A 25,357-nucleotide genomic window follows, 5' to 3' on the forward strand; every position below is an offset into this window, starting at 1 on the left:
CTTCGCATTTCAAAGCAGATGAACTGACACTTGTGGTTATATTTACTGCCACTGAGGGTTATATTTACTATTTTTATTATTGAAGTAACTGAAGCCAAAATTCTCTGGCGCGTACACACAGACAGACAGAAACACACACTTCTATGTGTCTTAAGTTGTCAAGTACTCACATAGCTAACGTTCTGTACAGCCTTCCAGCAGCAAATGTACAGTACTTATCTTATACATAGACACACATTCAGTGTAAGGTACATTCAACATGATGTCTCTGCCAGCAGATGCATTGAAAGAGTGCACCTCACAGACATGCAAATTACTTTGCTACCATTGTTGCAACTGTGCAAAAAAGCATTTTGGTGCAATTTCGTGCTCTTGACATGTGTAATAGTGCAATGCAATTATGCAGAAAGTTTGTTTATGCACCCACTTTTGTGCCATTGTTTTTTTTTTTTTTTTTAAAAAGCTAACAGGAGAGAATGGAACTAAGAGTCTACCAATGGGGGAATGTAAGTACATTTACTTAAACTATGTACTTAAGTATAACTTTGAGGGATTTTACTTGGATTTTTACCATTTTCTGTATCTTTATACTTCTACTCCACCACATTTTGAATCAAATATTATAGTTTTTACTTCACTACATTTAGCTAATGGTCTTTAGTTACTTTAAGTCCAGATTTAACAAAAAAACATGATATATTTAAGGTGATTAGACTTTTTTTAATTAAGCCTCATAACAATAAATTAATTCAAATTGCTCTACCTAGACAATAAAATGCTGCTTACATAAATGCATCAGTAATAATAATACAACAATATTTGGAATATATAAAACAATCTGAGTGGGGTCATTCTGCAGAACGAGTACTTTTGTTACTATTAATACAGTAAGTTTTGAATGTAGGACTTTTACTTGTCGTGGAGTATTTTCACAGTGTGGTATTAGTACTTTTACTAAGTAAAGGGTCTGAATTCTTTTTCCACCACTGGATTTTACAGCCATGTTAGCGGTGTGGCTGAAGTGTTGTCAGGGTCCAGACCTTTGAATGCACTCAGTTGACTGATGTGTTTGGTATCATGACATGAGTCATGAGCAGTTTCCTGGTTTAAAAAAAAAAAGTCTCAGGTCAAGTTTACTTCAGCCCTATAGGCGCATGCCCATGCATATGACTAGACTGGTGACATAATTCACTCCCATTCATTGTGTATGGTAAGCACTTTATTCGCTGAACAAAGCATGTTGGGCTACCTGGCAACACGGACCAAGCTGTCCGATTAGGGCTGATGTAAGCTTTTACAGGGCCATGTACCTGTTAAAATAATTGATTATTTTCTATATTGGTAAATGATTTTATGCTTGATTTCTGCTTCTCTGTTGTTTGTCTCTGTTCTCTGTCTCTGTCAGTGACGCAGGTCACTATCAAAGGTCAAACCTTGAGTGTAATAAATATCTCTGTGCATTTATATTAAATCAGGCAATATGATTTTGATACAATGATTATGTTTGTGTGTTAATTTTGGTTTAGAAACTTTGACTACATATATTTGCTTGTCTGTTTCATATTTTTTAGACTTTTAGAATCTATGTGAGACAGTAAAAATCCTTTGGCTCTGTAGACATACTATCTTTGGAAGACACAACAAGGCAGGAGGTTTTTGTTGAATGTTCTGGAGAAGAGGCCAGGGCAGGATGGCCTTGTCTGGGGCAGCAAGCACCCAGGTGGCGTTGTATTAATTAAAACTGGTGAATCAGCGATCAAGAAGGCGGGACTTCCTGGAGGAAATCGACCAGCATGTTTTGTAAACAAATGTTAGTATTTTAATGGGTTCAGGGAGAGAGTCGTGGTTCAGACTTCACGAACTGAAACACGTCTGTTTGTATTCAGGGACATGAGTTTTTGAACCCGGAGATTCTCTGTAAAGTGCACATTTTTTGACGTATTGTAATAAAACTATGTTAAACTGAGAACTTGGACGTCTCCAGCTCTTCATTTCCCCATCAACGAACTGCGCAGAAAAATGGTGAGGTTTTTTCTGTTGGTGACAGATGATCAATTTTCAAGGTTTCCTCATGCAATTTTTCTAACAAACCGTACGCAAGCAAATGGGTGCATATTTGTGTGGAGTTCAACTTTGGTTAACTTTGACCGTTAAATATCGCCTCAGTTACTTGCCTGCATTTGGTCATGTGTGACTGCGCAGCCATGAGCACCACAGGGAAACCAGCGATTAGCCAACCATGGGTGGGACTCAAGCCGTTGTCAAGCTGCGCGTTGACATAGACGCCATGTCTTGGCAGTAACGAGTGACATAATGGATCACTCCACTCCACTTTCAATACTGTGACAAAACCAATGTTGGCATGGCTATGCATCAGTGTCGACTTAAAATTACGTTATTTTGATTTAGGTAGGTCACTAAGGATTGATTCATGAAAATTAAATCCCGCTCCTGCATGGAAATCGTACAGTGGAGGCAATGACAGGCTCAGACAGAAAGTCACTAAAACTAATCCTCTGAGCACCAAGGATGTCCGACCTTTTGATGGAAATCCAATGGGAATCCTTTGGGATATACAAGTCTGGACATAGACACAACCATCCCGAGAGGAATCCTGCTTCAATATGGCTAATTAACAAGTCCTAAAGGTATCAGTCTTTCTGGCTTCAAGCTCTAAGTTAATTTTTATGACCCATATCTGACAAAATAGTTTTCATGTGTACTCAAGGAGTTATCCAAGGTCTAGAGTTCAAATGCTAAAAATGTGCACATGGCAACCAATTAGGATGTTATAACATCCGCAGACACACATCAGCATGCCAACCCAGCTGACCTGCAACACGTACTGTACAGTACAAGCTCCAGCTGTTGTCCCAGTTCCTATTTTACACGTGTAACATCATCTTCTTCTTGCTGTCTCTCTTTTACTCCCACATCCAGAACATTGTAGCGATGATATTTGATGGCTTCTATTCTTAGATTTTTGGCATGACACTGTGTAGACTTTTCCCTGAATTAACACCCCTGCAAAAACACATACAGTAGCGGTAGAACCTCTCTGCTGCCAACATAAGTACCAGGGTGCAGTGATTCAAATTACACTGGAGAGCATTCAAAAGTGACTTAGTGTTTTGTTGGCCTTAGAGTGCATACCGTATAGTGAGTGGTACGTCCCTGGTTCAACTCCAGCTGGGGATTATCTTCCAGTATCAACATTTATTGTCCGTCTCTATTATATATTAATAAAGGCTAAAGCGTGGGGAGACATTAATAAAGACAAAAGCATGTCTTTAGAATTGTTTTTTTTTGGTATGGTCCAAATAATTGCTGCTCCTAGTGCCTTTCAACAGCCTATATCCTGTTTAGTATTTAATGCATAGATAGATAGATCGATCCTTTACAGGAAATTATAGTTTCACAGCAGCTTCAAGACAGTTATGAGTGCAAAGTTATTTTTGTGCATTATAAAACCTTATAGCAGTTGGTATAAGGACCTCCTTTATCTCTCTGATTTGCACATTGGTGCAAACAGTGTTCTGTTTGCACCAATGTACTGTACTTTTTGATCACAACTTGTTGGTATCTAAAGTCATTATGAGGGAAAAACTAGGCTAGTAATACGTTTTTTTTTGTTTGAGTTAATTCAATATTGTATAAAGTGTATCAGAACTGAGCATGTGTACAGTAGTCGTACAAATTGTTGGGTCGGAAAATTTCCTGTTGGCCTACAAAAGTACATGATTGTGTTTGCTCTCTATAGTCCTGTGCTCTGGGCTCAAAAGTGTGGTCCAGGGTTCTAGAAATCATCTGTGCACGTGAGACAGGCACAGTGCAGGTAGGGGGCGAGGCCTTAATAGCCCTGCAGTAAGCAATGTGCTATGTGCAGGTGATTGAGGATTAGCATTGCTATTCAAATTAAACCTGGTTGTTTTAGTCAAGGTTATGCTAAAATATATTTTTCCCAACTATATTTAAGTTCCCTGATTAGGGCCAACCTTCAATTCTGTAAATTTCACGTTCATTCTCGTTTATTCCCATAAATTCCCGTTAACTCCCACAGAAAGTTTCCAACTTTGAAAATTCCCAGAATTTTGCAACCCTATTTGTACATAACTCACAACATGTCAGTTGAACGGCCTTTGCAACATAAAGACTACTTGTGAAATCCACCTCTTCTGCTTTTGAAAAGTGTTTCTGTGACAGTTAACAGGAGGCACACATTTATGATTGCATAATTAAGTTCACCAATAACTACACCAGGTGAAGCAACTCTGTCACATATTACTGTACATTACATTTACATTACATTACATGTCATTTAGCAGACGCTTTTGTCCAAAGCGACTTACAATAAGTGCATTCAACTTGATGGTACTCGACATAGACCATAGGAATCAAGTAAGTACCTTAGCTTTGCTTCCACCTGCTGGTCTAACATGAATAAAGACTGTTGCTTTGCTGCCACATTGATGTAAACACTTCACCTACTGTAGTTATTAACAATATGAAACTTGGAAAAATTAAAATTTAAATGTAAATATAATAGAATAAATAGTAAATAGAATTTACAATTACGTCCCTTTTTATATCAAGCAGTGGATTTTTAGGGGAAGAAAGCAGGTCAACAGTAGATGTCACATAGAAGTGTTCAGAACTCAGCACTGTGTGTCAAGTTGTTCTAGTCATAAGTCTCCAATATGTATGACTTAATAGTACTGTACTTAAGGACAATTTTAAGGTACTTCTACCTGTATTTATGTAATTCTATCCTTACTCTGCTCCATTTAAGGGGCAAATATTGTACTTTTTATTCCACTACATTTAGCGACCAGCTTTAGTTACTAGTTACTCTTCAGATCAAGATTTAACATTAAATACATGATACATTTAAATTGATCATGCTTTTTTTATATAAATTTGATCACATAACAGTATATTAAATAGTTAAAATAAGTCCTTTCCTGACCACAGTAAAATGCTGCTCACATAAATGCATCAGAAATAATAATTAAACATTTTTTTTAAAGAGTTAAAAATTCTGATGCCTACACTTTTGTACTTTAACTTAAGTAAGGTTTCGATTGTAGGACTTGTAGTGCAGTAATTTAAAAACTTGAGTAAGGGATCTGAATACTTCTTCCACAACTGCTGACATTTAAAGGACAGAAATAATAAATGTTAAAATGGCCTTCATGACATTTACCAAACACATGGCCAAAATGATATTTGTATTGATAAATGATAATTAAGACAAAGAAAGGCATCACAAATGTTTTCCACTATGACATTTTATAAGCAAATTTGTAAATTTGATAGTTACATACTGTATATTCATTCTTGTTTTTATTTTGCTATTTTGGTTGCGCTAGTACTCCTGAAGTCTGTGGTCGGGTTCAGTGAGCGAGAGACTTTGTTGCAGGTTACGTAGGAAAAGGGAGTGGGGACGCTCTTCCACTGAACTATTATTAGCGCAGCATTTCCAGTAAGAGATTTCCACATGAGCACAGCAAGCTGCGATCACCGTCTTACGGAATGGGTCTGATTTGGTTTGTTATTTTCGAAGGAAAAGTGGAATAAATCGTTTCAGCATGGAGTCAAAGAGGTAAACTGGAATCTTTGAGATCGTCTATAGCCTACTAGCTACTAAGGTTATTAAATATGTCGCATTAAAGTAACGAAAATATCCGCTGTTTGCTTTCAGACGAGTTCGCGATGGGATATCGTTCGTCCTGCTTTTTATTATAGGGGATTTTTCAACAGCTGGTACGTATAGTGACCATGTTTTACAACTTTTATATAATAGTCTATGCAATAACTTGTTCACATGATTAATCTCTAAGTGTGATGTCAGTTTCAGGCCAAAGTCTGGACTGCACAAACGACTATGAAGCGTTGATGTTTTGCCACATCGAAGCACTAAACTGCACTGGATACAGTTTGACTCTGCGGAGCAACGACGTCGATTGGTAAGGTTTTAAATTATAAAATCAACCGAATCAATCTGATCGGCCAATAATATAAAGATTTAATATATAGGCCTAAATATCTTTTCATCCACAGGAAGGCGGACTGTAATTTCACACAGAGTGATGTTGGACGCTGTTGCTGCTCTTTCCATGACATGATACTAATTCTGGGGGAGACTCACACAGCAACAGTTTGGAAAGGAGGCAAAACCATGGAGTCCAAAATCTTCAACGTCACAACCAGCCGTAAATTGATTTTAATTTAAAGCCCATAAATCTAATCTGCATCTGTCAGAAATAGACAGATCCAAATTCACATTTAATGGTTGTAAAACTAGATGTGACACTCACTTTTCCTCTCTCCCATGTTATCCAGTAAAGCCCAAAACCCCAACAATCACCTCTGTGAAAGAATCCAATGGGAATTTTGTGATCAGGTGGAAGACAAACTATGCGAAGGGCTTCAATCAGAGCTTATCTGCTAATGTGACTTACCATAAAAAAGGAGAAACAGAAATGGTAGGAATTCCATATGCACTTATAACAGAGAGATAGCTTGCCCTGGAGATGCAGACATTTGATGTTCCTGTTAAGATAAATGAACTATGATTGCTAAATATATATATTTTTTACATATATATATAATTCTCCTTTCTCCGTGGCAGGTGCCTGCATTCATAAAACCTACGACAGTTGATGGACTGAATGTGTATGAAATACTTGGTCAACGCTTGGAGCCAAGAACAACATATGCAGTCAGCGTGAAAAGCTACTCCAACTTGAGTGACAAGTACAGTGACAGTAGTGCAGAGTGGGAATTCACAACCCGTAAGTGCCATCATTTCAGTCATTATTGTCACTTTTTATGTTTGAGTATTTACTATATCTTTCTGAGACAGGATTCCATAAATATATTTGTTTCCCATTTGTAAGGTGAAATATGAGGTGTGTCTGGCTAATTATTTGAAATCTAGGACTCCTAAAAAACTCAAAATCTCCAGTTATCTGTACTACAAAGGGCTTTTGTCATATAAAAAAATCTGCTACAAAAAAGTAAAACATGTTTTGTTGTTATAATTACATACTGTATTTAAATGAAGCTCAGTATACCAAAGATTATAGTGCTTCCACAAACCACTGCAGTTTCTGTCTCCCAGTTTCTCCCAACTTTTACCTCATCAGTCCAACTCTACTCACCTGTGCACCCAGCTGCCTCTGATCATCAATCAACCCAGTTTATAAGGCCGCGTTCAGACTGCAGGCGAATGTGATTCAAATCAGATTCCTACTCAAATCCAATTTTTAGGGCTGACTGTCCACACTATTTTTAGCAAGTGTCCAAATCGGATATGGCTCTGTTCAGACTGGGCCACATTATTGACTGAGCTGACAGGTTGCCATAGTAAAGGCGTCAGAGCATCTGACGTCGTCACGGCGTCAGACGCTCTGACGCCATTACTATGGCAACCTGTCATATAATTGCGACAAGAACAACAACAACAAACATGATGGAGGCAGGTCACCTCAGTATATTGGCCTTATCACTGTCCAGTAGAGGTGCAGAACATCTCAGACGCACCAGGGGAGAAACCGGGCGGATGGACGCCCCGTCGGGCCCGCATGAGTCGGGCGCAGCTGCCGGTGGACACCTCATCTCCGCGCTGCCAGCGTTACGCGTGCTGCGTAGAGTGACGTCACGGACAGTCAAAACCGATCTGAGTGTTTGGAGCGGTTCAGACTGAGACGCATCTGTCCAAATGCGATCTGAAACTACCTCCCGAAGGTGGTTTCGATCCGGTCTGCAAAAAGATTTCATGTGATTTGTGACTGTTCAGGCTTCAAATGAGCCATCCAGTTCCAATCTGGATGGGTTTACAATCGGATTTTGGCTGGCAGTCTGAACGCGGCCTAAGCTCCTGCCTGATACACACTCATTGCCAGATTGTTTGATGCATTATACACACCAGACAGACACACCTGTTCCCTTGATTCCCCAGTAAATACCTCAGCCTTCAGTCCCTGACGACAAGCTTTCCCTCTGCTCCTCTTGGTTTCTGTCTCCCTGTTCCTGCGGCTGTTTGGCGTCACCCTGCCTTAACCACGCTAAGTCAGTTTATGGGTAGGTAAGCGTGCACAGGTAAACTGTGCACGCTTACCTGCTGGCTTTTCCATCCCCCATTTGGCACCGTCTACTGACCCACAGCATCGGTTGCCACACTGCATAAACTGTTGTCTGTGTATGCTTGCATACCCACCTCGTTGTACTCACCTGTTGGGCAGCTTGATTCACCTGTCTGCTGGTGATCCCCTGCCTTTGACAATAAAAGTCGTCACAAACTGTGATTGGTGGGGGTTGTGCTGTAATTGGGTCCAAACCAAACCCATTACATGCAGAGTTCACTACAGATGCTGTGTTTCCAATCTTTTCTTTGGGGTAATCTAGCTTTCTCAATTTTTTGCATGACAGACTTGAAAACACAATGTCAGTAGGCATAATTCAAAAGGGAACAAGCCATAGCATGTGGAGATTACATACTTGTTTGTTTTCCCTGTCTTGGATCCGACCCAGAGTCTGCAGGCTATTTCAAGATAAAAATGGGCAGAGTAATCCACCAGGAAAATGGTTTATCATGCACTTCCTTGGCATTATTCTGCGAGATCACATTGCATTTCACTGTGGTAAAAATGGAGTCAGTGACAACTGTTTTACCCTTCACTTCAGAAACCTCACTGAATGAAACTCCCCCATATTGTTAATAGAAAGGGTAAAATAATCATTGCAGATAGGATCATTTAATAGTATTTAAATTTGCTGTGCAGTGTTTGGTGTCTGATCAGCCAAACTAGACTTTTTTCTCTGTCTTGCTCCACTATTGCAGGCACACCCATTGCTGCAACCTAGGGACTTCCCTCCCCACACATATTCTCTACAACCAGTGTGCATGTTTGTATGCTCTGCCCTATTTGTTACTCACCACAGAATACCAGATAGTTGCTGTATTTATGCTTCTGGAGAACACAGGAAGTAAAAAACTAACTATATTTGCAACTCAATCATCTGTAAACTGGAGTATGTGAACATGACTGATGCACATATAAACTTAAGCTTTGGTCATTTAAACTAAATAACTTTTTTAATACAAGGTTATGTCAAGAAGAGATGCCAGCAGGTGCTGATGCACTTCCAGGTGGATACTGTCTTACAAAACACAAGATAGTGCAGATCTACAGATCTTTAACATGCACTTCCCTCCAGTTTATCTCTCTTCTGCATGTCATCTGTACAGAAATTGTGATTTCTAAACGTATTTAATGATACTCCACAGCTGTGTCCCCTTTTGTCCTGCCCTTGGCTATCATCATCAGCCTCAGTATTGCTGCAGCCTTCATCAGTGGTGCTATATATGTCTGCATTGTAAAGTAAGTCACGCAGATGAAATATTGTCTTTGGGTTGTTTCTCTGTTCGTAAATAATATAAAAAACTTTAATACTTGCATTTATGTGTCATTTTTTATTTATTTATTTGTTCAATTGATTTTAGGTTCAAAACAAAATGCTGGGATAAAATTGCCAAAAGTCCAAATCCCAAACTTCCTGATCTGTTTCCCAGCAAACAAGAGGTGAGTAACCAAGTGATGTAAACTTAATGTTTACAGTAAATAATACATCATATACATACATCATGTTATCTCACATTTCTAGTCAGTATTTTGATTTTTTGGAAAAATGTTCATGCCATGAAGAAGATTGCTATTGTGGTTGTTAACTTAATCTTTATCGTATTGACTTTAGTTTGTTCAGCTGCACTGTAAACAAACACACAAGTCGCTCATGTGTTGTATGTAAAACAAAATAGCTGCTGAACAGGTGTTTGCTGTAGCATTAAACTGCACCTGCCATTACCAATGGTAACCATGGGTGTCACCATACCAACCAGAACTAATAATGATTAAAACTTCTCCAGATGCTTCCAGGAACATGAAATCAATTTAAAAATGTTCTGCATTGTTAAATCATTAATGTTTAATCCATTTGAACAGAACATTACGAAAGTGACCTCTTTAAACTGAAATGTTTCAGATGTGTAGTTTAAATCCTTTTTATTTTGTTGCAGGTCTTGAAGCCTGTGCACCCCATTATCTCCTCTGTCTTTGTTGAGCCTCTTGATCCAGATGAACCTTGGTAAGTGTGGCTGCACTAATAAACTTTCTTAAGGATTACTGTGTTATTATATTGCAAGGTTAGGTAACACAATTTTTTGTGTCTTCAGGTCGAAGGAGTTGCTGAGAGAAACAAGCAGTGGGAGCCTTCAGCAGAGCAGTGGAATCAGTACCGGCTTGTCTCATCTCAGTGATGCTAATACAGAAACTGACATCATAGCCTGTGTTCAGGACGCCCTTGGAAAAGCCTTCCCCGGTATCAGCCCGGTATCACCTTTGATTACCAATCCACTGTCAGACATGAACAAACACAGCACTTTGCTCTCCTCTGCTTACAACCCGTGTGATGTCCCAACTAATGACACGAGGTCTGGATTATCTTGCTTTGACAATAGAACCTACAATCCCATCCTCCAAAATCCAATCATAACAGACAGCTCTGAAATGCCTTGTGACCCTGCATATGGTCCTAGCCCGGGGGACTCTGTGACCTGTGTTGACCAACAGGCACCAGTGTGTCTGCCTGTTAATTTGCAGCCAGTGGTTTTGTCTATCATGCCAGCAGACATGTCAGATCAGTGCAATGCAGATTCTGGAGGATTTTCATATGCAGAGGATTCCAGTTTGTCCTCGGTTTCAAATGGAGATCCTGAGTCAGGAGCTGAGGCCGGGTGTGAGAGTGGTGCAATGAAGCTACATGAAAACACTGAAGTGCCAACTGTATCTGATGAGAACCCCTGCTATGGCTGTATGCCTGCAGGCTCAAACAGCTTTCCTCTAGTGGATAATGACTACCAGGCGATTCAGAATCTGTCGGAGCAGCCTGAGATTTTGATATCAGAGAGAAGTGGTGAGAAACAGGAACATTTGAACAAATATCCAGAGGAACCATTCACCAAGGTGCCCCAAAGTTTCTCAAGCCCAGTTGCTCCAGGTTTGATGAACAATGTTCAGGGTGAGGAGTGTCTCTCTGAGCTCCAAAGACCTTTTCTCTCTTTGACCCCTGCTGACCAGTCTATGCCACTAATCACAAGCAGCGGATATCAGAGTGTGTAGTGCTGAATTGTGAATGTGTGTGTGTGTGTGTGTGTGTGTGTGTGTGTGGTGTTTGCTTTTTTAATTTATTGTGAAAAAAGAGACAAAAGTGCACTTTCCAGATAAAGAGGAACAGACAAGAGGAAATGACTACAGTCCTTACCAAGCCCCCAGGAAATGTATCGAGCAATATGATGTAGTGACAAAATAGTTGAATTTCAACTACATCGCTAAACTGGACGTAGTGGGCTTGGCTTGCTCAATGGCCCCCACGTATACGGAACAGCCAGAGATGATCTGGGTATTTTGATGCACAGAAGTCAAACATTTTATTGGTTTTATGTGCTGCTGAGTCGCTTTCATAGGAATGAACATGGCCCCGCCTCAAACGCTGTATCCAATTGACTACACATCCATGATCAACAAGGTGTCATGTTTTATAGAGTCTTGCTGTCATCTGCCAAAGACCAATATGTTCAAAAATTAAACAGACCATACTGAATTTGCCAAGACTTTGCAACTGCGTACGACTACTTTTTGTACATCAAACATTCATCTAGTTTGTTTCCTGTCATAAACAGACACAAATATGTTTCTTTTACAAATGGTTGAACAAAACACCTGCAGTCAGCTGTCTTATATCCATATCTCATATGTCTTATTTAACTAAGGTCACATAGAAATGTATTGCCTAAATGTTGTGTAAAAATTACAGGAACACAGTTCCTGTAATTTAAACTCTGTGTCTGAAATAATTCACAGCAATCAGCCATCATAATGAGCTGGTGATAGTCACTGTTGTGTAACTACTTCCTCATAGCTCTTCTCTGGAACTGCTGAGCCGCTTCCACAGAAACACCTGGGAACAGCAGGCTGTACTCATCACAGCAGTCAAAGGAAGTCTCACTGGTTATGTTAAGTTATGGGGAAAAGTAAGACAAATGTTACATTTAATGCACATTTCATTGGGAGAAGAGGCAGCAGATGTCAGTGTGTAGTGCTGAATTTTGTGTGTGAGTTTTTGCTTCTTTAATTTATTGTGAAAAATGATTGATGAGATGAAAGAGAGGGAGGAGGATGTAACACACTATGAATGGTATTCAAATCTGTAACATGACTCCAGTTTAAAAGTTGATGGCATCTTTGCCTGTTATGATGTCATACAAAAGTGTACTTTCCAGATGGAGGTCAGGCAACAAGAGGCAATGACTACAGTCCTTACCAAGCCCCCAGGAAGAGTTCCAGCCTTAGAAGCCAATGTTATAAAGTGGCCAAACAATTGAATCACAACTACCAGATGACTAAAACATGTTAAACCTGTTGTTATTCTAGTCGTGCTATTTATCATTGTCACATGCCAGCCAATCAGAAAGATATTTCCTGTCATGGTTCAAGGTCCTTTTAACCTTCATGTACATGACATCATGCTCTTATGATAAAGGGTTAATTTTTCTATTATTGTTCTCATGTCTTGTCTTGTAACTACTGGCACCAGCCTGACCTGCTGGTTTGTGCTTCACAAGTGAAGCACCGCTGCAAGTCCACTGTTCCTCACAAGAACAGAGGAAAACAAAGAATCGTACAGCTCAAAAGCCGATAAAGACAAATGAACACACATGCAACAAGTTCAATTAATAAGAAAACATGCAGCAGAACCTTTAACAGATTATCACACCTTAATTTAAACCATAAAACTGACAAAAATGCTAAATATAATCAGATAACTTAAAATGTGGTTTGCATGAATCAGGCAAGAAATATGCTGCTAAAATACGCTTTTCTTTTAACACAGAGGTCACACATACTGACATTCAGTGATATAATGTTTCTAAGTACATTTATTCAAGTACTGTTCTTTCGTGCTATTTTGAGGTACTTGTACTTTACTTGAGTATTTCCATTTATGTAGCTTTATAATACACTACATTTTAGAGACAAATATTCTACTTTTTACTCCACTACATTTAGCATGTCCCCTGCACTTTTTCAAAAGGCCATTTTTGTCGGATTATAAATGTGATTTTATACATCCGTACTCATGATAAATGTGAAACTTTGTTTTTTCCTCTATAACCGTATCATCAAAATTGATGATTGTTATACCGCAAATTGTCACACTGTTCATGTCATGCATCAATATATTTTTGTGACGGATAGTAGAGATGCAGAAGGAGATGCAGGAGGAAAGCTGAAGGAGGTAGAGCTGGAGAAGCTGGAGGAGATGGAGGAGAAGAGGCTGGAGGCTCACAGTTGAGGTTGAAAGAATAAACATTAGTCATGAGATTAAACATTGTGACATTAGCTGGGTCAAGAACTCAAAAATAAGTGTAAAATTGGTGGAACAGAGTTGGAGTGAAGTGAAGTTTACAAAAGTTCAAACCAAAAAAAGGGAACAGTAAACTTAAAAGTAACAATAGAAAACTAGAAGAACTACTAGAAAACACAGTGAACTGAAAGAGTTTGAGTTTTATTAAAGATACTTGTGATATATTAAAACCGTCCTCATTATTTCAGTCAAGGACACATTTAAAAAAGAATAAACAACTGCAATGGATTGGGCTTCTGTAGACCTCCAATTTCAGCCTTTGCAGTTTTAATAAATAAAATAAAGTATATAGATAATGTTTTCCATGGTTCCTAATTATCACAAGTAATCTATATTATATATATATATATATCTTTTCAATGTGTGTGCAGACATAGAGGAGGCAGAGGAAGGTGAGATGGTGCAGTAGAATGTTGTTTTAATAAGTTGTAAATTTGTTTATCGTGTGTTCCTGATGACTATATCACTGTGTTCTGTTTTAATTATTGATTATTATTATTATTATTTGACCATTTTAATATTTAAAAAAATGTTTTAATACATAAACGTTTATCTTGGTTCCTTAAAATGACAATATTAGGAGGTTATGAGCACAGCAATGGGGCAGAGAGAAGCAGCAGACACAAATTTGTCAATTAAGTCTAACTTTCTTAAAATATCTTTTCTGTTCAGATGACATTTGTAATAGCTGTAGATTTTATTTATACTTTATTAATATTCTATTATATAATATGCATGTCGAGGATAGAGGGTGGGAGAGAAAGAGATGAACAAAGATAGCAACATTAGCATTAACACTATAATAAAATCTGTTTACTAATGGTTGTCTGTCTCCATTTGTATTTTGATGTATATTCCAAATATGAGTTTTTAAATATGTTAAAGCCCCCAAATGAGAGATTAATTTATATATATATTCTGCATAAAGAGTACTTTTACTTTTGATACTTAAAGAACATTTTGATGCTGATACTTTTATACTTTTACACGAGTAAGTTTTGAATGCAGGACTTTTACTTGTAGTGGAGTAAGTTCACAGTGTGGAATTAGTACTTTTACTTAATTAAAGGATCTGAATACTTCCACCACTACTGACAGTTACAGTATAGAAATAATAAGAAATGTTAAAATGGCCTTCATGATATACCATACAGAAATAATACATACTAAACACATACATATCAAACAGAATTATGAGTATTGATAAGACAAAGGAAGGCATCGCAAATATTGTCCACAATGAGTTTTTATGATAAGCACATTTGCAAATTTGATAGATAGATAGATAGATAGATAGATAGCCATTTATTCATTTATTGTCTAAACTGACGTCAGAAATTTAATTATTTGTACAGCAGCAGCAGCTGTCAGACAGTGCTTGCCAGATCCGGTTACGGATTTTCAAAATAATTCCAGTGTGTCACCTATAGCAATATCTACCTCGATCTATCAGCCGGACCACAGTCCAACTGGGGTTGACTGCGCAAACCTTCAGCCTTACACTTTGTTTTACTTACTAAAGAGGAATATGCAGAAGTAGGCAATGCTGCTGTAAAGTAAGTGCATTTTTAAGCGTGAATTCCTCCACGAATTAATCCTTGTTTTATTTTGGTATTTTGGTTGCGCTAGTACTCCTGAAATCTGCTGTCGGCTTCAGTGAGCAAGAGACTTTTTTGCAGGCTACGTAGGAAAAGGGAGTGGGGGCGCACTTCCACTGAATTATTGGCGCAGCATTTCCAGTAAGAGCTTTGTACATGAGGAAGAAAGAGCGCACTACGGGTCTGAGCTGAGTTGGTTTGTTATTTTCGAAGGAAAAGTGGAATAAATCATTTCAGCATGGAGTCAAAGAGGTAAACTGGAATCTTTGAGATCGTCTATAGCCTATTAGCTACTAAGGTTATTAAATATGTCGCATTAAAGTAACGAAAATATCCGCTGTTTGCTTTCAGACGAGTTCGCGATGGGATATCGTTCGTCCTGCTTTTTATTATGGGGGATTTGTCAACAGCTGGTACGTATAGTGACCATGTTTTACAACTTTTGTATAATAGTCTATGCAATAACTTGTTCACATGATTAATCTCTAAGTGTGATGTCAGTTTCAGGCCAAAGTCTGGACTGCACAAACGACTATGAAGCGTTGATGTTTTGCCACATCGAAGCACTAAACTGCACTGGATACAGTTTGACTCTGCAGAGCAACGACGTCGATTGGTAAGAGGTTATATTAATGTGTTTCACTACCAAGCCAATTAGTTCACATTATTGAAATTCTGCATTTTTGGATTTACTTGTTGTTGATGATTGATTTTACTGAAATAGTGTTGATTCAGTTAATTTTCTTTATGTAAAATTATTAAATCAACCTGATCAGCCAGTAATACAAAGATTCAATATATGATTATCTTTTCATCCACAGGAAGGCGGACTGTAATTTCACACAGTGTGACGTTGGACGCTGTTGCTGCTCTTTCCATGACATGATACTAATTCTGGGGGAGACTCATACAGCAACAGTTTGGAAAGGAGGCAAAACCATGGAGTCCAAAATCATCGACATCATAACCAGCCGTAAATTGCTTTATTTTAACTTCAAGCCCATAAATCTAATCTGTAGCTGTCAGAAATAGACAGATCCAAATTCACATTTAATGGTTGTAAAACTAGATGTGACACTCACTTTTCCTCTCTCCCATGTTATCCAGTAAAGCCCAAAACCCCAACAATCACCTCTGTGAAAGAATCCAATGGGAATTTTGTGATCAGGTGGAAGACAAACTATGCGAAGGGCTTCGATCAGAGCTTATCTGCTAATGTGACTTACCATAAAAAAGGAGAAACAGAAACGGTAGGAATTCCATATGCACTTATAACAGAGAGATAGCTTGCCCTGGAGATGCAGACATTTGATGTTCCTCTTAAGTTAAATAAACTATGATTGCTGAATCTTTTTTTTTTTTTTTACATATATATAATTCTCCTTTCTCCATGGCAGGTGCCTGCATTCATAAAACCTACAACAGTTGATGGACTGAATGTGTATGAAATACTTGGTCAACGCTTGGAGCCAAGAACAACATATGCAGTCAGCGTGAAAAGCTACTTGAGCTGGAGTGACAAGTACAGTGACAGTAGTGCAGAGTGGGAATTCACAACCCGTAAGTGCCATCTTTTCAGTCATTATTGTCACTTTTTATGTTTGAGTATTTATTATATCTTTCTGAGACATTATATGATTCCATTTGTTTTCCATTTATAAGGTGATATATGGGGTGTGTCTGGCTAATTATTTGAAATCTAGGACCCCTAAAAACCTTGAAATCATTAGTTAGGGCCACGGGGCAAAGCCCCGAGCACTACTGTTATACTGTGGATTTCTTCTTCTTCCTCTTCCGGACGCAATTTCGTCCCGCTACTAGTCCCACAACTTGAAGAGTTGCAGGACAAATTATATATCAAAACGTGCGGTTTGATTGGGATCGGTGTGCTATTACTTTTCTCTACAGAATACGAATTTTTCCCGACGTAAATTTTGCATTGAAATGAATGGGACGGCCGACAAAAAATGAGCGGAAAAGAACAATAATTGGAGATTTTTAAACGTCTACTTCTCCGGCATAATTTCACCTGGAGACTCCATTTAAACTTTAAACAGTAGACACAAGTCTTGTGTATTGGTGTATTAATCCACGTTTCGATAGGTCATATAGTTTTTTATCAATCCCTGTTCAATGACCATGATCATTTTTGGAGAAATTCTGAGATTATAATGGGTGTGTGTTGCACGGAATGTTCGTGTCACAGTGTGTGACATCATCGCCAGAGTGTAGAGGGAGAGAAAAAATTGTCAAAAAATAAATTTGAAAACTGCGCTCCAGGCCGCAAATTCCACTCAACACCAACACGCCACCAACACGCACCGACTTTATTATTTATTTATTTTACGCGGTTAAAGGGCATAGTTTGAAATCTCATCATAGTGTACACACATCGGCAGTAGCCCCCGTGGCCCTTTCAGAATTTCCCCAGAGGAAATTTTCTAGTTTCTAGTACTGTACTGTAAACAGCTTTTGTCATTAAAAAATACCTCCTCCAAAAAAGTAAAACATGTTTTGTTGTTATGATGATATTTCCAATATTAAAATGAAGTTCAGGATATCAAAGAGTATAGTGCTTCCACCAACCACTGTTGCTTAAACCATGGTAGTTTTAAGTTTGATATGCTCCATTTACCGGCACACCGCACCTGACCTACTAATGTGGGTTTTGACAGTGTCACAGTTCTGCTCAAAACCCTCCTGCTCATTTCTGCAGCCCCTGTCTCCCAGTAAATTTTCACTCCACCTCATCAATCCAACTCTCTCCAGTGCTTACCCTGCATACCTGTTGCCAACTCCGCCTGTCTCTGACTCACCTGTTCCCTTGATTACCCAGTAAATGCCTCAGTCTTCAGTCCCTGACCACAAGCTTTCCCTCTGCTCCTATTGGTTTCTGTCTCCCTGTTTCTGCAGCTGTTTGGCGTTATCCAGCCTAACCATGCTAAGTCAGTTTACCTGTGCATGCTTACCTGCTGGCTTTTCCATCCCTGGCTTAGCTCCCGTCTACTCACCATCAGTGTCAGATCTTACCAACTGATGTTTCCTTTGCAATCTTTTCTTTGGTGTAATCTTGCTTTTCTCCCTTGACCCAACTTTTTTACCCATCACTTCAGAAGCATCGCTGAATTAACCTCCCCCCACATTGTTAACACAAATGGTAAAATAAACATTGCAGATAGGACCATTTCATAGTATTTAAAATTGCTGTTCTGTCTTTGGTTTCTGATAACTCATGGATAAATCAGCCAAACTAGACTTTTCTCTCTGTGTTGCTCCACTATTTCAGGCACACCCATTGCTGCAACCTAGGGACTTCCCTCCCCACACATATTCTCTACAGCCAGTGTGCATGTTTGTATGCTCTGCCCTACCATTTTCCTTTTCGTTAGATTTGTTACTCACCACAGAACACCAGATAGTTGCTGTATTTATGCTTCTGGAGAACACAGGAAGTAAAAAACTAACTATATTTGCAACTCAATCATCTGTAAACTGGAGTATGTGAACATGACTGATGCACATATAAACTTAAGCTTTGGTCATTTAAACTAAATAACTTTTTTAATACAAGGTTATGTCAAGAAGAGATGCCAGCAGGTGCTGATGCACTTCCAGGTGGATACTGTCTTACAAAACACAAGATAGTGCAGATCTACAGATCTTTAACATGCACTTCCCTCCAGTTTATCTCTCTTCTGCATGTCATCTGTACAGAAATTGTGATTTCTAAACGTATTTAATGATACTCCACAGCTGTGTCCCCTTTTGTCCTGCCCTTGGCTATCATCATCAGCCTCAGTATTGCTGCAGCCATCATCAGTGGTGCTATATATGTCTGCATTGTAAAGTAAGTCACGCAGATGAAATATTGTCTTTGGGTTGTTTCTCTGTTGGTAAATAATATAACAAACTTTAATACTCTGTTGCATTTATGTGTTTTACATTATTTATTTATTTATTTGTTCAATTGATTTTAGGTTCAAAACAAAGTGGTGGGATAAAGTTGCCAAAAGTCCAAATCCCAAACTTCTTGATGTGTTTCCCAGCAAACAAGGGGTGAGTAACCAAGTGATGTAAACTTAATGTTAGCTTAATTTTTGTGTCTGTTTGTTTTATTAAATTACACATAAACAGTGTGGTTAAAGTCCTTGATAATGTCACAAAATAATACCAAACAAAATAATACGGCATTTATAGGCATAGATAATAGGCATAGGTAATTCATTTATGGGTAATTTTACAAGGAGATTCAGATTGCCTTTACATGTATGAGGAATTCACAACGAACAATACAGCATGCAGTGTTTTCCACAGGATTTTGTGAGAATGTGGTGGGGGGACCCGAACCATCTATTTGGGGCATGCCCCCAAGGGACAGAAATTTGTAAATTTTTAAGTTAAATGCATCAGTCTTGTGCACTTTGGGAGATAAACATGAGCAAACACCTCACACAACATTTTTCACAGTCGGGTAATACTGTGATATAGAATCCTAATCTTTATCCTACTATGACATTTTTGCAGGGCTTTTCATTAGGACATGTCGGAGAAATCTTTCCCCATGAAAGCCCCAATTTCATGGCCTCTCGCCACTATTCCATCATATACACTGATCTTAATCATTGCACATTTTATTTTTTCGTTTGCCTACCTGATTGTAAACATGTAGGGAATTATTGTAAAGGAGAATAATGGTTCTTGTATGTTTTATTAAAGACTGATTGATCGATATTTTGATAAGTCCTGTAAATTCTGTGGTGGATTCTGTTAACACATCACTGTGCTTTTATTTTGAAAGCCACATGTGTTTTGCGACAGGAGGTAATTCATACGGTTCGTAATTAATACTAACAGTGTACAGAGTGTTAGGTTGCTAGTATTTAGTTGGGTGCACACACACACACGGAGAAATCATGTTGGGGCATGCATCTCCATCATGCTGGCAGAAGTGAGAGGCGGGGTAGACCCTGGACAGGTCGCCAGGCTATCGCAGAGAGACAGACAACATTTTACACTCTCGGAGTTGAACCGGCGCCCTTCTTGCTGTGAGGCAAGAGTGCTAACCACGACTCCACCGTGTAGCCCTGAATCATAACTTGTTAATCAAATCTATTTTATTAGAAAAAATAATACAGCCTAATACAGTAACCGGTTTCACTTGAGTGAACGGTTGGCGCTTATGAAAAGCTCTTACCTTACTCACCTAAAGGTCCTGGTTGATGTTTGGTATAGATGCACCTCTGTAAATAGGACGCCACAGGAATGAGTTCTTAAACCTGGAAGTAAGTTAGCATTTTAGCGCCATAGGGTCTAACCTCTCAAACTCTACGAGGATTACAATGGGTTTTTGGTTAGATGCCTGAAATAAGGTCTGTGGTTACCACAAGCTGTTCACGACATAAAACACGTTAGTAAATACTCCCACTTGTGAATTTTGGAGTTTTTACGTGTCCTTAAAAAGGCGGTTGCTAACAAGTGGCTAAAAGAGACTACAGATGTTGTCGGGGATATTGAAAGTCATAACGCTGGACATGGATGGCAACTCTCTCACTAGTCTGCTCACAGCCTCCAGTTGTGTTTGCTCTTGCAAACTCTTTGATATTGTAGATTGGATTAATAAAAAAATTATTAGGCTATGGATTTGCTAGCTTGTCAACACCGCTGGTTAGCTCGTCAGAGATCGTCTTAAGGATAATGGCTGTGATGTTCAAGTCATGCTCCCGTGGTGTAGTTAGCGATATCGTTTTACTTTCGTCAGCTGCATTAACGCTATATAAAAGTATATATATAATAAAAGTGGTGTCATTTGTGAAGATTATCCTGCAGAACAAAATGCGTAAAATCAGGTAGTTGTTGCAATATCTTTTGACTTATTTGCACTTATTAACTCCAGTTGCAACAGGTTTTCGGTTTTGTTTTCTTACTTTGAAATGGACAATACATCCAAAAACACACCTTTTCAAGTGGAACTGGACATTCAACACATCATACATGTGTTGCTTGTTCCCTGTTTCAGTCTGTCAGTGGGTAATGGTAGCTCAAAGAAGTGACTACAACAATAAATATAAAAACATTTTATCGTTTTTTTCTGCAATAGCCATTAGGTGCATTTACATTCTGTAAATCCCTCTCTAAATAGTAGATTCAGATTGCTTTCAGCGTCAGCTAAATGACATGTAATGTAATGCTTTCATGTGCATGGGGGTTTCACAGTAAACAATACATCATGGTATCTAGTATTACCAGCATTTTGTTTGTGAAAAAGATTACAGGCCATGAATTAGATTGCTATTATTATTCACCTACGCTTTTATCAAACTGACTTGAGTTTGTTCGGCTGCAATATAAACAGACACACAAGTCGCACAGGTGTTGTATTTAAAACAAAGAAGCTGCTGAACAAGTTTTTGCTGTAGCATTAAACGGCACCTGCCATTACAAATGATTCATGTATAATCTATTAAAAAAGAACATTACGAAATTGACCTCTTTAAACTGAAATGTTTCAGATGTGGAGATTAAATAATTTTTATTCTGTTGCAGGTCTTGAAGCCTGTGTCCACCATTATCTCCATTCCCCGTATTGAGCCTCTTGATCCAGATGAACCTTGGTAAGTGTGGCTGCACTAATAAACTTTCTTAAGGATTACTGTGTTATTATATTGGAAGGTTAAGTAACACAGTTTTTTGTGTCTTCAGGTTGAAGGAATTGCAGGGAGAAACAAGCAGTGGGAGCCTTCAGCAGAGCAGTGGAATCAGTACCGGCTCGTCTTGTCTCAGTTATACTACTGCAGAAACTGACATCATATCCTGTATACAGGACGCCCTTTTAAAAGCCCTCCCCGGTATCAGCCCGATATCACCCTTGATCACCAATCCACTGTCAGACCAAAACAAAGACAGCACTTTGCTCTCCTCTGCTTACAGCCCGTGTGATGTCCGAGTTAATGACACAAGTTCTGGATCATCTTGCTTTGACAATAGAACCTACTCCATCCTCATTCCCAGCTGCCAAAATTCAATTATAACAGACAGCTCTGAAATGCCTTGTGACCCTGCATATGGTCCTAGCCCGGGGGACTCTGTGACCTGTGTTGACCAACAGGCACCAGTGTGTCTGCCTGTTAATTTGCAGCCAGTGGTTTTGTCTAACATGCCAACAGACATTCCATATCAGTGCAATGCAGATTCTGGAGGATTTTCATTTGCAGAGGATTCCAGTTTGTCCTCGGTTTCAAATGGAGATCCTGAGTCAGGAGCTGAGGCCGGGTGTGAGAGTGGTGCAATGAAGCTACATGAAAACACTGAAGTGCCAACTGTATCTGATGAGAACCCCTGCTATGGCTGTATGCCTGCAGGCTCAAACAGCTTTCCTCTAGTGGATAATGACTACCAGGCGATTCAGAATCTGTCGGAGCAGCCTGAGATTTTGATATCAGAGAGAAGTGGTGAGAAACAGGAACATTTGAACAAATATCCAGGTTCGATGAACAATGTTCAGGGTGAGGAGTGTCTCTCTGAGCTCCAAAGACATTTTCTCTCTTTGACCCCTGCTGACCAGTCTATGCCACTAATCACAAGCAGCGGATATCAGAGTGTGTAGTGCTGAATTGTGCATATGTGTGTGGTGTGTTTTTAATTTAGAAGAAAGAGAGGGGGAGGAGGAATAAACAGTGAATGATATTCACATCTGGAACATGACTCCAGTTTAAAAGTTGATGGCATCTTTGCATATTATGATGTCATACAAAAGTGCACTTTCCAGATGGAGGTCAGGCAACAAGAGGAAATGACTACAGTCCTTACCAAGCCCCCAGGAAATGTAGCGACCAATATGATGTAGTGACAAAATAGTTGAATTTCAACTACTGCGCTAAACTGGACGTAGTGGGCTTGGCTTGCCCAATGGCCCCCACATATACGGAACAGCCAGAGATGATCTGGGTATTTTGATGCACAGAAATCAAGCATTTTATTGGTTTTATGTGCTGCCGCTGTATCCGATTGACTACACATCCATGATCTTAACCCACAGCCTGGATGTTCGCATGTTAATGCCAACAACGTGTCATGTTTTATATAGAGTCTTGCTGTCATCTGCCAAAGACCAATATCATTGGCGGCTTGCCTATAGAGGGCGCTGGGACGCTGCCGACCTGCCTCCCTGTTTTTTTTAATTTTCTTTCTTTCTTTCTTTTACAATCTTTCTCATTTTGAGAAATAATCTATGTTAATTACATTCTAATAATGTATTTTCTTTAGAATCCACCAGAATTATTTTTCATTCACTTTCATGGTCAATGTTTATCATTTTGGTGAAGTAGCTGTCTTCCTGGGGCGCTAGTTCGCTCAGCACAACAAGCGTGAATTTTAGCCAATGGTTCCATGGTTGCTATGCAGAAAAGTACATATTTAGCCAATCAGCGTCGTCGAATTTTATGATTTGGGGCGATGAAAATATCGCCCCAAGATGTGCGATAACATGCAGTGGTGCGCGTATTTGCCGTTTACCTCAGAGAGGAGCAGAATGGCGACTTCGAGTACCACGAATGTTTTAGCCCCAAATTCAGTGAAGTCTTTGCTTATGTATCCCTTCGAAAGAAGAACATTAGCAGAAAAACTTAAAGTGAAAGAACTCGGACCAGACAAGCCAGAAGTGAATATAACCTAACAAGCAAGAGAAAAGGAGAAAACCTACAAGAGATGTTTTTCATCTTTGTTTTTTTAAAGGCTGGTTCAATCCAAAGGCTTGGCTAGCTAGCTGTGGGTATGCCAATGCAATTTTTTGCTTTCCTTGTTTACTTTTTAAAACAAGTGCTTGTGATAGTTCATGGACAAAGACAGGGGTGACAGACTTGAAACATATGTCAGAACGGATCAAAAAACACAAGCGAGCAAGAGTGCATACAACTGTGTGAAGCTAGCCATGCTAGGCCAAATTAGCATAGCAACACAGCTAGATGAGGGACACTGCATTGCTGCAAGAAGGCACAATGGGGAGCATTGTATTGTATTGTATATAGTCCTCTGCAAAGCTATGGTGGCATCATGCCTTCAGTGTACATATTGTATATAATCCTCTGCAAACTTATGGTGGCATAATGTCTTCAATGTGTCTTGAACAACCACACCCAAAAGTTTCTCTCTCCTCTGTCCTCTCTCTCTCTCTCTCTGTATGTTACCTTGTATGTAATTCAGTTTTTTGTTGATGTATTTGCACTCTTAATGTTGATGAATTCTACAAGGAAAATAAATTAACTTAAAACTTAGTTTCCCGGCCCCATTCGTCTTTGTCAGTAAATGTTCTATTTTGCCTTTATTATTTTGTCAGATGTTGTATGTATGTTCAAAAGTTAAACAGACCATACTGAATTTGTCAATACTTGACTACTGACTACTTTTTGTATATAAAACATTTAAAGTTTGTACATAAAAACAATCATGTAACATTTCTGTCATAAACAGACATAAATATGTTTCTTCTACAAATGGTTGAACAAAACAGCTGCAGTCAGCTGTCTTATATCCATATCTCATATGTCACATTCAACTCAGGTCACGTAGAAATGTATTGCCTAAATGTTGTGTAAAAGTTACAGGAACACAGTCTGAAATCATGTCTAGTCATCCAGTCTATGTATGTCTCTAGGTCTCTGTATTAGTAGGTCTAAAGTGAGAAATGAGTGAGTGAAGTAATCACAAAGAAATTACATATGTACCTTATTCATAACTAAAACAAAGCTGAGGAACATTTTTTCTGAAAAGACTAAACTCTATGTCTAAAATAATTCACAACAATCAGCTGTCACAATGAGCTGGTGACAGTCACTGTTGTGTAACTACTTCCTCATAGCTCTTCTCTGGAACTGCTGAGCCGCTTCCACAGAAACACCTGGGAACAATAGTTGACAAGACGTGGTATTATGGGGAAAAGCAAGACAAATGCTACATTTAATGCACATGGGAGAAATAGGGAGAAAAATTGTTCAAAGTTTATTCCTGTGTGTGTTGGTGTGTAGAGCTGTAAATGGTGAGCCAAATCTTGTATAAAGTATCTTTTCTCTTAAGATTAATGTATTTTTGTACATGGTTCCTGATATAAATACATGTTGGAAACTAATCATCTTGAGTTGTTTTTCCTTTAAAGTGACATTGCTGAGTTTTTAAGAGTATTTCTGTGAGGCTGTCTTAGTTATATGTCTTTTTTAAATTTGTTTTTAATATTATTTCATAAATTGACCCCAAGTGGAAGTTTTGTTGAGCCCCATCTG

At 38.8% G+C, this 25,357-nt stretch overlaps 2 protein-coding genes across 2 annotated transcripts; both read left to right on the plus strand.

Annotated features, from left to right (window-relative positions):
* Nucleotides 1-5,490: 5,490 nt before the first annotated feature.
* On the plus strand, nucleotides 5,491-13,812 carry LOC131993901 (uncharacterized). Its single transcript, XM_059359977.1, has 10 exons — nucleotides 5,491-5,602; nucleotides 5,702-5,763; nucleotides 5,852-5,966; nucleotides 6,061-6,212; nucleotides 6,343-6,485; nucleotides 6,632-6,794; nucleotides 9,293-9,386; nucleotides 9,509-9,587; nucleotides 10,082-10,149; nucleotides 10,238-13,812. Exons 1-10 carry the CDS (start codon nucleotides 5,589-5,591, stop codon nucleotides 11,181-11,183), a joined length of 1,836 nt encoding a protein of 611 aa, XP_059215960.1. The 5' UTR covers nucleotides 5,491-5,588; the 3' UTR covers nucleotides 11,184-13,812.
* A 1,777-nt stretch (nucleotides 13,813-15,589) lies between these two features.
* Nucleotides 15,590-23,345, plus strand: LOC131958868 (uncharacterized). The gene is made up of 8 exons (XM_059323973.1): nucleotides 15,590-15,702; nucleotides 15,908-16,059; nucleotides 16,194-16,336; nucleotides 16,484-16,646; nucleotides 18,840-18,933; nucleotides 19,064-19,142; nucleotides 21,630-21,697; nucleotides 21,786-23,345. Exons 1-8 carry the CDS (start codon nucleotides 15,632-15,634, stop codon nucleotides 22,687-22,689), a joined length of 1,674 nt encoding a protein of 557 aa, XP_059179956.1. The 5' UTR covers nucleotides 15,590-15,631; the 3' UTR covers nucleotides 22,690-23,345.
* The last annotated feature ends 2,012 nt before the right edge of the window (nucleotides 23,346-25,357 follow it).

Source organism: Centropristis striata, chromosome 2 (genome assembly GCF_030273125.1).
Source record: "Centropristis striata isolate RG_2023a ecotype Rhode Island chromosome 2, C.striata_1.0, whole genome shotgun sequence".
NCBI classification, from domain to species: domain Eukaryota; kingdom Metazoa; phylum Chordata; class Actinopteri; order Perciformes; family Serranidae; genus Centropristis; species Centropristis striata.

What these genes read in the sequence shown, in the direction of transcription:
- LOC131958868 (XM_059323973.1), top strand. Translation starts at nt 15,632, where the DNA reads ATGTTTTGCCACATCGAAGCACTAAACTGCACTGGATACAGTTTGACT. An exon ending in TGTTTCCCAGCAAACAAGGG is followed by an intron (nt 19,143 to 21,629) that starts GTGAGTAACCAA and finishes ATTCTGTTGCAG; the next exon opens with GTCTTGAAGCCTGTGTCCAC. An exon ending in CTTGATCCAGATGAACCTTG is followed by an intron (nt 21,698 to 21,785) that starts GTAAGTGTGGCT and finishes TTGTGTCTTCAG; the next exon opens with GTTGAAGGAATTGCAGGGAG.
- LOC131993901 (XM_059359977.1), top strand. An exon ending in CGGAGCAACGACGTCGATTG is followed by an intron (nt 5,967 to 6,060) that starts GTAAGGTTTTAA and finishes TTTCATCCACAG; the next exon opens with GAAGGCGGACTGTAATTTCA. An exon ending in TGTTTCCCAGCAAACAAGAG is followed by an intron (nt 9,588 to 10,081) that starts GTGAGTAACCAA and finishes ATTTTGTTGCAG; the next exon opens with GTCTTGAAGCCTGTGCACCC.